We start from the raw sequence: 14,940 nt of genomic DNA, 5'->3' as shown, positions 1-14,940 counted from the left end.
CTCAGGCAAGTCCTTCTCTGGGCTCCAGTTTCTCTGCAAATAAAACAATGATCACGCTGATCCCAGCTGAGGGCCTTGAGGGGTGAGGAGCAAGTCACAGCCAACAGCGGGTATCAAATCTAATCTTGTACACACTGATGTGTATAAAATGGGTGACTAATAAGAAAATATAAATAAATAAAAATTAAACATTAAAAAAAAAAATCTAACCTTAACTCCAGTGCCTTCAGCCTGACCCCAAAACTCAAGCACAGTGCTCAGACCTTCTTGAGGGTTGGGTCCAAGGCCTGGCTGGGACACCACCACAGGCCAGGCTGCCCCAGCACTTCCACCCCAGACACACCGCATGGCTTCCCTCTCTACTTGTGGCCATGTCGGGGCCAGTGACTCCACTTCCCTGAGCCTCAGGCTCCTTTATCTGAGAAATGAATCTGATAGGAATCCCTGCTCTGTCACCTCTGAGGAGCAAATGCACTAATGGAGGCAAAAACACTATGTAAAAGGTAGAGGGACAAAAGCAGTAGTTACCATTTACTGACCTCTTTCTCTATGCCAGGCAAAACATGATTTCAGTTAACCCAAAAAAAATCTGTGGTGGGTACTCCTGTTATTAACAGTTTACAGATCAGAAAACTGACTTAATAACCAGGGACAGGTGGGGATTCGACCTCGCTTATTCTGGGTCTAGAAGGCTCCAGGATGGCACTCTGGGCTTACTGGGGTCTGCCTAATAGGAAGGCTCTTCTTTCCTCTTCTTTCCTCTACAGACGTAGACAGGCTCTGAGCCCCCAAAACTCTTTCCACCACACTAAGTATCATGTTGAAGGTCCACATGACAGGCAGCGGGAAGGGGAATGGGGGAGAAGGAAACCACCAGTTAGGTGCCAGAAGGAAGTGTTACTGTCAACAACCTTCTCAACATCCCTACCGGGTTAGAACTGTTATGTCCATTTTGCGGATGAGGAAACTGAGGTTCAGAAAGGAAAAGTGACTTGTCCAACATCAGAGCAGGCAGGAGAAACTCTTTTCCACCATCCAAGGTGGCTAACTCTCACCCTTCCCCATATCGAGTGAAGGACGCCAAGGGAAGGGGGGGCTCCTGAGTTTCCTTCCCTTGCCCAGAGCCCCACCCCCCTCCCTTATCCCTAGAGAAAACTGCAGGGTTCCCCCACTGGAACAGGCCGTCATTCTCAGTCCTGATCAAATCCCACAAATATTTAAAGGAGCTATTTTGGGAGTCAATAAATGTGGGAGATGGGTGCATCCCTGGCTAGTCCAGTCCTAATGGTCTCTGACCCCACCCCCACCAGTAGACACCAGCCCACGTTCCCAATGCCAGTCTTGTCTTGGTTTAGGAGGCAGGCACAGCTGGAACCACACAGCCGGGCAAGAGGCGGGGAAGGGCAGGCTCCCTAGGCCCAGACACGCTGGCACTCCTGGGCCTCTCCTGGGCCTAGCGAACTAGAGCTCCCCTGGCGGAGCCCTGGAAGGCCAAGAGGGAAGGGGGTGGGGTGTGACTGTACTGACAGCGGCTTCCTGGTGCCTGGAGAGGCCAGGGTCCCAGGCGGTTGGGGCATGGGGGGCAGTGTGCAGGAGTCCTGCCTTCGGCTCCATATCTACCAGGAAGGCTTGAGTGACCCCAGACAAGCCCCTCCGTTTCTCCTTGTGAAAAGGGCTGGGTTTCTCAGGCCTCAGGGGAGGGTGCCAGGTGACGGGTTCCCTGAGAGTAACTGGAGACAGGGAGAGGAGGGGGAGCCGGATGAGGTTCCTCTCAGGCTCCCAGACGCCCCTGGGAGAGGTGGCGGCAGAGTCTGCCATTCGCCCGGGCGCCCAGGGACATCGGAAGTTCAAGCGGGGAGGTGCGAGAAACAAACAGGTTTCAAAAATAGCCAGGAGGCCGGCCGTGGCACCTGGACCCAGCCAGAGGAGGGGACGAGGTCTAGATGGGCCGGTGTGTGGTAGGTACCTCCCGAGACCCCAGGTTGAGCCTCGCCCCCAACTTCAAGTAGGTACCTGCAAACCCGGGCTCACACTGAGTCGGCTTCTGGGCGCCCGGGAGTCAAAAGGTAACCGCGTGGTGGGGGAAGGGGGCAAGGGGGCTCCCGCCGGCCGCTGACCTCGGGGCCAGAGTGCTGGGGTGCGGGATGGGGGTATCTTCCCAAGACCCTGCCCCCTGCTCCCTCCCCCGGGTACCGACGCTGAGCTCCTGCCTCCCCTGGCTGTCCAAAGAGGGGACGTGCTGGGGTCGCGCAAGTCTCTTCCTCTGACCTGCAACCTCCCTCCGACTGCAGCCCGCACCTGGGGACCCCGAGCTCCGGTTTCTTCCCCCAGCTTCTGCCCTTCCTCCCCAGCCGCACAGAATGGGGACGGGAGTAGGAACGCAGCTTGACCCTCGGCGACCCCAAATCCCGCAGGGCCGGGTAAGGTCGCTCCGGACCGCAGGGCGCGACTCAGGCCCTGCCTCTCCCCCCACACCGTCCCGGGACTCTGAGGAGGGGCGTCCGTGCGCCCCGACCCCCGCCCGGCCCCCGCCGGGCCCCGGTGGTCGCGCACGCACTCACTCCGGTGCCGGCCGCCGCCCCCCCAGCTCTGCTTGGCGAGGCTGGGGCTCCTGATCAGCGCCCGCCCGGCGGACTTGAGTGCGTCCATAGCCGCTCGGGCCGCCGCCGCCGCCGCCGCCGCCGCCGCAGCCAAAACTCCGTCAGGGAAAACTTTCCGCCGGGGCCGGGTGGCTCACGGGCTCTGCGCTCCTCCCCTTCCCCGCGCGAGCTCCGCGCCGACGTCCGCCGGGGCGGGGCGAGGGCTGGCCAGGCTCCGCCCCCGGCCCCGCCTCGCCCGGTCTCTGCCCCAGTTGCCCCAGGCTGTCCAGACAAAGGGCGCCCCTGAGGCAGCGAGCCGAAAGCCCTCGACGCCCTCTCTTTTCCTCTATCTCCCCAAACCCCTTATTTCCCACCAGGTAGGAGGCTGAGGGTCCGAGAGCCGCTTCTCCCGCCGCGGGAGGCGCTGGCCTAGGATTTCTAGACAGCTGAAAGTTACTTGGAGACCATTTTACAGATGGGGAGACTGAGGACGGGAGAGAATGGGCTTGTACAAGAGGAAGGTGATGCCCATCGCAGTGGGAGGCTTGGAAAGAGCTGACGGTGGTAGAATTTTGCTGGGACCAGGGCCGGAGTATAAAGTTTGCCTTAGCAAGACCCGTTGGGCACTTTACTCGCCCAACAGACTCAGCCTGCTCCCTGGCACCACCTGGGCACTCTGGGCTGCCCCCTGCCCACCCTACTCCCCAAGTAGCCTCAGAGGTGGTGTGGCCTTGGTGTTATGCTCTGAGGTGTGGGGAAAGGAGTCTTAGTTCTAGCACTGACTTTCAGTGTGACTGACCTCAGGCAAATCCTTCCCCTCTCTGGGTCTTAATCTTTATCTGTAAAGTGAGATGAGATCCTGTCTCTAGTGATCCTTCCAATCTACCAGACCTTGACCCAGAGCCTGCCCTGCTTGATAGGAGGCACTTCAAGAGGAGTCTGGATTCTAGAATTCCTCAAGCACAGATGTTCTAAGTCCAGGATTTAGAATTCTCTCTAGAATCCTGTACCTTCTTGTCAGGCTTTACCAAAGGGAGTCAAAAGGAGAGCACATATATCCAGGCCACAGCCTGGCTTCTGGGGGGTGGGCATGTTGCATCAGTAAGCTGACCTTCCGTCTCTGGGATTGCTTCTGGCTCAGAAGGCAGGAGTCCTGTTCCCATGTTGGGGGAAAAACAGGACTGTGCTGTCACCAGCGGGACAGGGAGGCTGGCATTCCTCTATAAGCTAAGTGCTTTTCGGCCGTTCTGTCCTTTGCTTCAGCAACACTGCGGCCAGCAGTAGACCCACTTTACAGATAAGAGCCCAAGGCCTGGGAGAGAAGCACTCACTGCAGGTCTCTGCAAGTCAGAGGCCAGGATTGAACTCAAACCCAGTGCCTTAGGCTAGAGTAGAATGCCAGGAGTCTGAACTCAGCTTTCCTCCTTTTGGTGGTTGTGAATTCACCTTTCTGAGCCTCATCTGTATAAGGGGCAACAATACCTATTCCACAGGGCTGTCTGTAATAAATAACATGAGTTGGAAAGTCTGAGTCTTCTCCTTAAGAAGAACTCACCTATAAACTTGCCTCCTCCAGGAAGCTTTCCCGACTACCATCCATCAGACTTCTCCTTGTGGGATGCCACAGGCCTGAGCTTTCAGCAGTATTGCAGCTGCCCATTTCTACTCTATTTGCTTCCACCAGACTTTGTGTCCTTCAAGAGCAATAAGTTCTTCTGATTTATCTCTGAATCCCAAATGCCTAGCAAGGGGTCCAAATGGAGTTGGAATACAGTCAGTGTTTCTTTCCTTCCTCCCTTCTTCCCTCCCTTCCATCCTCTCTCGAGCTTTTCACCACATCAGGCTAACTTCTCCTGTAAAGGGCTGTGGTGATGTGTAGGTAGGTCCCCAGGGCTGAGTCCCCCAGCCCTGAGCCAGCTAGGCCCTGGGGCAGAGAGAACATTCTGGAGCCTGAAGGAAAAGTAATCACCCAGGGCTGGCTGGTGAAGGGCAGCTGATGGTGTCCGGCTGGCAGGGGGTACCATATGGGCCTGGTAAGCAGGCAAGCCTGGGCACTCTGTGCTGCAGTGAAGGCTGTTTCCAGGGCCATCTCATCCTGCCGGAGGTGACCTGCTGGGAGCTATCAGCCATGCATCCCCCGCAGAGGGGCAGCCTGCTTGTGCCCCGTCTGCCAGTCCCAGAAACAGAAGCAGAAACAGAAGGTCAGAGCTGCGAGGGGCCTCCTCTGAGGTCACCATGTCCAAACCCTCATTTCACAAGTGAGGAGCCTGAGGCCCAGAAAAGGGCAGAGACTTGCCCAAGGTCACAAAGCAAGCCTGGACCAGAAGCCAAGTCTCTTGCCTCCTAGCTTGGATGCTTATGAAAACAGAGAGGGAGCAAAGAAATCTTGAAAGTACACCAGTATTCAAGAAAGAGTTTTAAGGTGGCTTTTCTTTTTTGTTTTCTTTTTTGTTTATCTGATCTAACTTTGTAAAAATTTTTACAGTGATCATATGTTCTTTAATAATCAGAAAGGAAAAAATAAATAAAAGGGAGGGGAAAGCTACCTATGGGATAACTGGCTTTTGTCTTTAGGAAAATGATATCAAAATTGTAATCTTACTGTTTTCTCCCCCACTGGGCCCTCATGGGACCCCAGTGAGACAGTGGGTGCCAGGGAGCTGGGAGGGCTCTCAGCTTCTCTCCAGCTATCACTTGGGCTTGCAGTGGGACCAAGACCAAAGCCTTAGACTGGGATCAGGAGCCCTGATTTCCTCAAATAATCTTTCTTCCTGAGCTAGTCTCTTCACCTGACTAGGTCTCAGTTTTTCCATCTGTAAAATGGGAGTTTTTACAGCAGAGTGTGTGTTCCACCACCCGCCTCCCCTCGCCAACCAGCAAAGCACAGTGGTGAAACCCATGAACACTAGAGTCTGGGATCCCATCTCCCCCATTTTCCTACTTTATAACCTTAGGCAAGTCATTTAAATCCCACAGTCCTCAGTTTCCTTATCTGTAAAAATGGGTGGCTGTAAGGATTAAAAGAGTTAACATTTGGGACATCTTTAGAATTATGCTTGGCATATAATAAGTGCTATTTATGTCACATATTTTAATAAAACTAAAATCACTTTCCTCACTGGGTGAACAGTGAAGATGAAGTGGTTATTATTACCATAATTCCTGACTGGCTCCCAGGGATGGGAGCTCTCTTGGGATTGGAACCAGCCTGGCCCAGTCTGAGCTGTGGGTAGTTCAACCTCTCCTCATTGCTCCCCCCACCCCCACTCCCCTCAAACCCAGGTGGGAGACAGCCCTTTCCCAGGGAGTCTGAGGGAACCTGGGTTACTGCCCTGGGATCTCTGATTAGACTTGGCTCTGACCTTTCACCCAGCCCACAGGGCCTCCTCTCCTGCCTGCTGTGTCCCACTGTCCCAGCAGCCCCAACCAATCGCCTCGGAACCCTTCCCTCCTCAGACCTTTTCCATGCTCCTTCCTCGTGCAGAAACGTCCAGCCAGGTCACCTCCTCACCTTTGCCCTGAACATCTGGTTGGCCTCCTCCCCAACATCTACAGTCACAGCTACCCACACACCTGTCTTTCCTCCCCAGTAGCCGCGCGCGCGCCGCGCGCACACACACACACACACTCCTAGACAACTGTTTGATCTTGGAGTTCTATATACCTGGGTTCTAAAATCAAAGGCTCATCTATATTCACGCAACGTTAGCTAACTGGGCCTCGGTTTCCTCATCTGTACGATGAGGATATTACGCGCTTTAGAGGGCTTTGCAAGGCTGCAGTGAGATAATATATGGGAAATGCTTAGCCCCATGCCTGGCGTGTGACAAGTGCTCAGCAAATGGTAACACTGGTTATCATTCATTTTTTATGGTTTTTGGTGAAACTGTTTGCCTTCCCCAGCAGCTGAGCATGCCTCAAGCACGGGGGCTGGAAACCGTCATTCACCCCCGGGTACTTGAGAGCAGCTCACCAGTGCCTGGCACAGGGGGGGTGCTCAATACACATCCAAGGGCTTGACTTAAGTTCTGTCCTCTGGTTCTTAGAGTGCACCCAGCAAGTGGGTGACCCTCTGCAGTTGGAGAAGCAGCAGCACCTAAAGGGGCTGGGGGAGGTGCTCCTGAGGGGCCCCTACTGGCCCAGACTGCCCTCCTGGGCGGGACCAGCAGCTGTCTCCTTCTCAGCCTGGACATCCATAGGGATGTCTCTGGCTATAGAGCTGCTGAGCTAATTAAGAATAACAAAGCACCGTGTAATTGCCAGCAACTGATGCATTCCCTGCCTCTTCCTGCCTCTCCTACCCCTGCCCTCCTTGGCACTGTCTGGCCTGGAGGTCATTGCACAGACATGAAGGTAGGCAGAGTGGCGAAACTGAGCACAGGCTGGTGTCAGGAGACCTGGAGGCTGGCCGCCTCTGCCACCCTCTTGCAGTGGACCCTGGGCAAGGAAGTTCCCTTCTTACCTTGACTCCATTTCCCGATCTGCAGGGCTCTTGACCTCGTGTTAAGGGGAGGGATAAGGCTAAGGGACTGGGACAAGGCTCTGCCGAGGGACTGGGCTGCACCTGCCACATGGGTCGAGTGCAGCAAGGCAGAAAGCCCCAGGTTTGAATCCCAGGCCCGTCCCTCACCAGCTATGTGATCTTGGGCCACCCACTCACCTTTTCTGAGCAACAGATTCCTCGTCTCCAGAATGGGATTTGTTTGAGAGTACTTAACTCTTACTAGGAGAACCTGTGTTGTCCTCAACCTGTGCCTGTAACAAAGATCCCTGGACAAGCTCATCTCTATCAAAGTGGGTGCAGAAATCAAGGGTTGAGAACTTGTAGAGCAATTTGTTAGAGTCATTTTGTCTTGAATCTCATAATGAGAAAAATAGGCTTGTAGTTTTTAAATTTTATTTTTCTAGTAATTCATTTTCCTTGTATTTAACAAAAGTATTGTTCTGTGACAGATTAGAACATTTTAAAGAACAGTCCTTCTCCACAGATGGTTTGATAAGCACTGCTTCAGGGGATCTTGTAAAAACAGACATCATAGAAACCCCGCCATAATATTTCCATAGTTCTAGGAATTTTCAACCCCTGTGGCTCCCAAAGCCTGCAGGATAAAGACCCAATCTCTTTGCCTGGCTTTCAAGGCCCTTCTCACTAAAATCCCAACCTTCCTTCCCCATCACACCCTCTCATCAAAACACCCTGTTCTCTCATCCTTCAAACTTCCTATGCCTGCTTACAACTCTATGCCTTTTCCTTCCACCTGGCATGCCTTTCTCCACTTTGCCCTAAAACTGGCAAACTCCTATTCATCCTTCAAGACCCAGACCAAATGTCCACTCCTGGGAAACCTTTTCCCATGCCACCCCTGCACCTGCCCTAGGCAGGGTTAGGTGCTCCTTGCTCTGTGCTCCAAGTGCAACGTGAAACGTGGAGGCAGGACGTTGCAGCGGTTAAGGCTACTGACAGGCTCAAGGGTCAGAACAATGAGGATTTTAGACCTGACCTTGCCAGCTGTGTGATCCTGGGCAGATGATTTCATACTATTGGGCTTCATATTTCCCATCTGTACAGTGGGGTGTACGGTGAGGAGTAGAGGTGATGTGTGAAAAGTTCCCAGCCTCATGACACATGGGAGAGACTGTTGTTAGTGTTATCCCTCTGGTCTAGAAATCGCCAGGTTGTCTTTTCTGTCTCCCTACTAGACTGCTTGCTCCCTGAGAGCAGGGATACTTGAGAGCATCTGATGTACCTGGTGTTTCCTGGGCCCAGTGCAGGGCTTGCCCAGAGGCTATGTGTGGGACAGGCTCCCTGCCCTGAGGTGCCCATGGCTGTGGCTCCCTTGTCGGTGGAGTGCTTGATCAATCAGCTCTGCCAATGTCCATGGTGTAAATACGTCCACCATGGCCAACCTTAAGTTACCAAAAGTTTAACAACCAGCTTGCCAATTACCTGAATATTTAACAGTCTGCTCTTGTGAGCCACCCAGCTCCAGCGCCCCTCCCGGTATGACTGCTCTGAGCAGAAGAGCAGCCATCAGAGGTGGCCTCCCCTGCCGGCCGCCCCGCGCCAGGCCAGCACATCAAGGGCCACCCAGGGAAGGGCTATAAGGTCAGTCATGCCCCACACAGAGGTCCTTACTCATCCCCCTCCCGCAAGCCTCCAGACCCTTTGTTCTCTGGGATAAAAGCCTGCGACCTCCCTCAGAAGGAAGAAGAGAAGCTGGGGTAGTGGGCCCAGCTGACCCATCCATCAGTGGCTCTTGGGGGCCTAAGTGAGGTGGGGGGGCTATCTCTGAAGCCAACAGGGGCCAATTTACTATAGTCCTGTCCCCTCAGCTGTTGCAGGCTAATGAAACCAAGCCCGGTCCCAGTGTCCCTTGGTCACCGTGGGATCCAAGAAAGCTTGTGTACAAGCTCCTCTCACCTCCTTCCCTTCTCTCCTTTAGTCATGCCAGCCTGTGCCCAGGCAGCTCCCTCCTCTTACAATGCCCTCCCCTCCCCTCCCCCAGCTCCACCCTGGGGGAGCCCTCCCCTTTCAGTGCCCAGCCCAAGCCATTGAGCTATACTTCCCAGACCAGCGGACCCGGTGGATGCGTGTCTCCCTGGGGGCCCCTTTACGGGCTGCTTGCCCACAGGCCTTGCCCCCACCCCCTACAGCTGTGGTTCCCCTGGGGTGCTTGTTAAAAATGCAAATTCCTAGGCAACACTTTCAGAGTTTCTGTATCCACAGGTGAGGCCCAGGAAATTTGGATTTAGAGGACTTGAGAGCCTGAGCTTGAACAGCCCTGAGCTTGAACAGCCCTGTCCTCACGTGCTGGGACTGTGCCTGATTTACACTGAGGCCTCATGGTGACCCTCATCAGGACCAAGGGCTCCATAGGCCTCGGTTGTATCGAATCCAGTGTCTGTTACTGAGGCCACCGTGTCTGGAGGACCCATCTTCCTGGCTCAGCTAAGGGCCCTTCTGTCCTCACCTCCTGGGGGCCTGAGCACTGCCAGGTAAGTGGAAGGCGTCTCCATTCTCCGAACACTGCTGCTCCAGCTTCAGTCTCCTTACCTGTAAAATGGGCAGAGATAATATCTACCTCCTGGGTTCACTGTGACGATTAAATGAGATCATGCCCACAGGGCTGTTAGCACCATGCTTGACACATAGGAGGTGCTCAGAAATGGTCAGCACTTAGAGGAGAACCCCAATGCCTGGCTTGCAAAGGCTGCGTGAGCTGCCTGCTGCCTGCCTCTCCCACCTCAGCCGGAAGCACTCTCCCCCTGCCCCTGGCCTTCTCTTTGTCTTGCCTTGGACTGACTGAGCTTGTTTCCCAGCTCAGGGTGCTATAGACTGAACTGTGTCCCCCTCAAACTCACATGTTGAAGCCCTAACCCCCAATGTGATCTTATTTGGAGATAGGACTTTCAGGAGGAAATGAAGGTTAAATGAGGTCCTAAGTGTGGGGTCCTAATCTGATAGGCTTGGTAGCCTTGTAAAATGGGAAAGAGGAATTTCTCTCTCTCTTTGTGTGTACACACTTGGGAAAGGCTATGGAGGGCGTAGCAAAAAAGGTCTATGAGCCAGGAATAGAGAGCTCTCACCAGGAACTGAATTGGTGGGCACCTTGATCTTGCACTTCCCAGCCTCCCAAACTGTGAGAAAAATAAACTTCTGTTGTTGAAGCCACCCAGTCTACAGTATTTTGTTATGGCAGCCTGAGCTGACTAATACACAGGGCCTTTGCACATGCTGTGCCCTCTGCTTGGAATAATTTTCCCTGATCTCACAGTGGCTCCTTTTTGTCTCTCAGATTTTGGTCTAAATGTAATGTCAGAGAAGCCCTCCTTGGCCACCCATCTGAGGAAGTATTCCAGTCACCTGATTTTAATTCTATGTAGAGCACTAACATGTCCAGTATTTTTCTTGTTCTTCCTTTCTTTGCTTATCATCTGCCTGTACATCACCAGAATCTCATCTCCATAATAGCAGGAACCTTGTCTTTCCTGCTTGGACCACAGGCAGCAGACTGGAGGCCCAATAAATATTCGTTAGATTGTTCCTATTAAATATCCAGAATCTGCCTACTCACCCTCCAGGCTGGTCCGAGTCACCGTCATCCATCTCCTGGATTATGACAGTAGCCCTCTGCTTGCCCTCCTGACTCCCATAGTCTACTCTCAACCCAGCAGGAATCCTTGGAAGACCTAAGTCTGATCGTGTCACTCCTCTACTGAAAACCCTTCCTTGGCTCCCCCCTTCTCTCAGACTAAAAGCCCAAGTCCTTAAACTGTCCCCCAGGGCCTTGCACAACCGGCCCCTCCTCCCTGCAACTCCAGTCTCATGGGCCTGCTTGGTGTCCCTTGTTCATCCCAGGCATGTACCCAACCCCGGACCTTTGCACTTGCTGTTCCCTCTGCTATAAACATTCTTCCCTCTGAAATCTTCCCTCTGAAACATTCCCTTTCATTCTTCAAGTCTTTGCTCAAATATCACCTTCTGAATAGAACTTCCTCTGAACATTCATTTAAAATGATAACCTTTCCTCCCTCCAGGGCTGGCTTCTGGGAGCACACCAGGCCCTGTGCTCAGAAGGGCTCCACACTTGGCATTTTTTGCTCCTCCATTGCTGTTTTGAAATTCTTAATAATTTTATCTTTGAATTTGTGTTTGGTAAGAGAAGTCTGATGGGACAAGGGAGCACCAGAGCCTTGGCCTCTGCTCACATGTGTCCCAGCTCTCACTGCCTGCTCCCCCGTGTGTTAGTACCTCAGGCCCCCTCTGCTCCCTGCAGCTGTCTTTGGTGCCTGGCAGGACCCTGTGCCCCACAGAGTCTTGGGACAGGGCATGGCATCAGCCATCCCCAACCTGGGCTGGCAGCACCACTGCACACCTTGTGGGTGACTGGCCAGAGGCCACATCTCAGTGGGGGCAAGACCCCAATCCAGGTACTAAGCACATCCTGGGATGGAAATTTAAAGACCCCAGGACATCTCCCATCTGCCAAGGGTTGGAGCCTTGGACCCGTGGGAAGGAGATGCCTGGGTTGACTTCCCCACCCCCCACCCCCATCTGGGGTGTCTGCCTCAGTCCAGCATCTGGCGGGAGGGAGGATTTGGGAGGGGGAACCGGGCAGCTGTCAGGCTCCAGAGAGAGGGTGTGTCCTCGTTGGTGGGGCAGGGCCCCTCAGTGCCTGTGAGAATCTTCACCCTGAGGGTGTTCCTGTGGCCGCCAGCGCTCCCTCAGTCTGTGGCTGGGTCACTGGTTACTTCCTCCTTCCAGTCTTCCTGTTGGCCTCTTCTGGCGGGCTTGGGGCACCCTTGGGAATGAGCCATGAAATACCAATTGTGTGATTTCCATGATTCCACGAGTGAAATGCTCTGACATTTGCATTTAAAACTGGCCTTGCACAATATAAAGATGGATAGTAAAACTCATGTTAATAATTGAAATTTTTAATTTTTCTGTACTCAGAGAGACACTAAATAGCAAATGGAAGCACAGCGATGAGAGAGAGGCGCTGACAAAGGAAGTCTCCTGTGCGCCATACCTTTTCCCTTCTTTTTGAACGACAGCCTACGGCTGCATTTTGCGCTGCAAATTACATAGCCGGCCTTGCCTCCATCATTCCTGGTCTTGTTGTTTTAAATAGCTCTCGCTGCATCTCGGTGCTACGTGGTTGGCTTACTTCTTACGGTTGTCTCTTATGGTCTGCTCTTCCCGCTAGAATGTGGACTCCTGGAAGATGGAGCTTCTGTCTGTCTGGTTCGCAGCTGTATCCCCTGGGTACAGAGGTGCCGAGTACATTGCAGGTGCTCAGTAAACGTTTGGGGAATGTTGAATGAATGGATGTGATTTGGGAAGGCTGGGAACCATCAGTCTTTCCACTGCCTGGCCATCTGGGTTCCAGGCCCTCCCCTGGCCCATTTTGGCTCAGACGACTGACGTCGGAGCCTTGCGGTTCCGGCATTTCCTTTTCAGACCTCAGTGCTTCAGCCTTTCTGCCTCCTGCCAGGCCCAGCCTTGCTGGTGTGAATGGCAGCCGCCCTGAAGGCCGCAGTAAGAGCTCCCCAGATGCCTGGGCCACAGGTTTCTCTCCTTCCTGGAATTCCTTAGGTCATTTCCATCCATTGTCTTTGGCGGCAGCTTCTCCAGTTGGTCTTTCCACCTCAGGAAGGTTCCCTTGCTGGTTTCCCCATCTGCTGCCAGGTTCAAATCCTTTTTGGCTCCAAATCCTCTCTTGGGGTTTCCTTGGCCCCTTCTGCCTCTAATGGCCAAGGTGACCTTGGGCAAGCCTGCCACTCTCTTCTGGGGAGACCCTTGTGAAATGAGGGGGGCTGCTTTTGCCCTCCTCCCAGGGAAGGGCAGCAGAGGCCTGGGTCCTTTGGAAGAACGATGCTGATACAATGAAGGTTACTTCTTTCACATCTGAGTCGCCGTCTGTCCTGCAACCCGGTGCCGCTTGACCCCACTCTCTCCCCTCCCTCTTTAGTTACACAACAAACAGCCTGCAGCTGCCACCGCCCCCTGGCCCCTCAGCCGTTCCTCACCCACGGGATGGGACACAGCGCGTCGTGTGGGAGTGGTCCAGACTCTGCTCCCCCTTCTCCTAAAGAGAATTCTGGGTTTGATATTCAGCCATTTCTCCCCCCTCCTTCTCTGTTGTTGAGGGATAAGGCTCAACTCCTGTTTCCTGAGGCAAAGAAACCCCCAAACAAAGCAGCTTAAAGAGCACAGAAGTGTATTTCTCTCTCACAAAACCTCTTCGGCGAACGTTCCAGGCCTGGGAGGCACACGAGCATGCAGAGACCCAGGTTCCTTCCACGGCATGGCTCTTGCATCTTGACAGGCTTTACTGTCACCACGTCTGGTCTCAGCCAGCAGGGAGGAAAGAGAGGGCACCCACTGACTGAAGGCCAAGGCCTGAACGTGGCCTCCATCACTGCCATTCACGTTCTAATGGCCACTGCTGCAAGGGAGGCTGGGAAATGTTGTCCAGCAGCATGGCCACCTGCCATGGAGGAAGAAGAGGATGGTTTGGGAAGACGACCAGCTGATTTACACCTGCCTTCTCTCTATGAAGAGAGTCTGGGTTTGGGACAAATTGGTTTCAAGGTTTTGTGTCACAGGACCAAGAAAATGAGTGGAGAGAGCCTGAAGGGGAAAGTGAGAGGAAAGGGACAGGGACATGGAGGGAAGCAGCTTTGAAGAGTATTAGACGCAAGTCACAGTTGGAGTTATTTTTAAATGACTTTTGGTTAATGGTCTGTGTCTTCTGAAGTGCTCTGCCCTCCTGGAGCCAAGACGGGGCCTCCTGGGGTCCCAGGATACGTGGGTTACCATGCTCGCCGCACTGTGCCTGCTGAGACTGGGCTATGAGAGAGATCCGTTCTCTGCGCTCCAGGAATTCACAGGCCGGTGGGGCACACAGACCCGGGATTAGAGGCGAATCCAAGCGGCTGAAAAGACATCAAGGAGGGAATTACCGCTGGTGGGGGAGGGGCAGACGAGATAGGGCATAACAGGGACCCCATATTCTAGGTTTACCTCTGCCTGTGGGAAATAGCTCTCTAACGCATTTTACTAGAGTGATAAAAAGCAAAGGGAAGAAGATTGAGTAAAGAATCAAGAAACTTGAGTCCCAGCCCTGCTGCTTTGTGTCCTAGGGCAAGTACCCGCCCCTCTTTAATCCCCTTCTCTAATCCCGCCACTGCGAGCGCATTTGATATCCTCGTAGGAAGTACTGAAAGGCGCCCTCACCAGTGGACAAAATGCAGAAAGTTGCCGCCTCCAGCAGGCTGACGCAGGCCCCGCGACACAGAGGGTGACACACAGAGTGGGGACAGGCTGGATTTCAGCCACACTTACCTCTTGACTCCACACCCTTTTGAAGTGCATACCACGCACAACTGTGTTTAGGCAGCCGCCTTGCCAACCAGCCTCCCTGAGACATCGTATGATCCCAAGGGGGCAACTGCTGTGAGAAGGACTCAGAACCCCAGTGGCCCCCAGGAAAGCCTTCTAACCAGCAGGGTTCTTTCCCTCATGTTCTGTGGCACTGCTGGGACTAGCATAGGGCATGTGAGGTATCTGGGGCACGTAGGTTAACGAAGCACTCACTTTCGGGGTGACCACTGGGAACGCACGCCGCCATAAATTTTGTGCCCTAGGCACCTCGCCAGCCTCACCTTAGTCCCGACTCTGCCCTACAGGGTGCCCACAGATCTAGGTGGTGGTGTTTTAAAGGAAGGTGCCAGAAAACCATCTGAGGGCAGCTTCCCTCAGCAGCAGAGAGCTACACCCAGGAGCCATGGAGGGGGTGAACCTGGAAGAAGAGGCACAGGGCAGGAGGGGCACGGTCCAGAGAACCGGGTGCCG

General features: G+C 53.8%; 1 protein-coding gene and 1 long non-coding RNA gene across 7 annotated transcripts in view; one reads left to right on the top strand and one right to left on the bottom strand.

Moving 5' to 3' along the window:
- LDLRAP1 (low density lipoprotein receptor adaptor protein 1) overlaps window positions 1–2,761 on the bottom strand; it is a 25,855-nt gene extending 23,094 nt beyond the window's left edge. For 2 of the 5 annotated variants that reach the window (XM_067724723.1, XM_067724724.1), the window contains exon 1: window positions 2,562–2,761. In XM_067724723.1, the coding sequence (XP_067580824.1) occupies window positions 2,562–2,649 (88 nt within the window). In that variant the 5' untranslated portion in view covers window positions 2,650–2,761. Of the gene's footprint in view, window positions 1–2,557 lie in introns of all 5 variants that reach the window. The other 3 variants (XM_067724721.1, XM_067724720.1, XM_067724725.1) reach the window with 3 other exon arrangements.
- On the top strand, window positions 1,362–14,940 carry LOC137217732 (uncharacterized). Of its 2 annotated transcripts, none has more exons than XR_010940236.1 (3): window positions 1,362–1,958; window positions 9,307–9,575; window positions 14,775–14,940. It is a non-coding gene; the product is annotated as an uncharacterized lncRNA (long non-coding RNA). The 2 variants fall into 2 exon arrangements; XR_010940242.1 differs by lacking the exon at window positions 14,775–14,940 and adding an exon at window positions 13,844–14,720.

This window comes from Pseudorca crassidens, chromosome 2 (genome assembly GCF_039906515.1).
Source record: "Pseudorca crassidens isolate mPseCra1 chromosome 2, mPseCra1.hap1, whole genome shotgun sequence".
Lineage (NCBI taxonomy): Eukaryota > Metazoa > Chordata > Mammalia > Artiodactyla > Delphinidae > Pseudorca > Pseudorca crassidens.
This window is presented reverse-complemented; position numbering and strand designations above follow the sequence as displayed.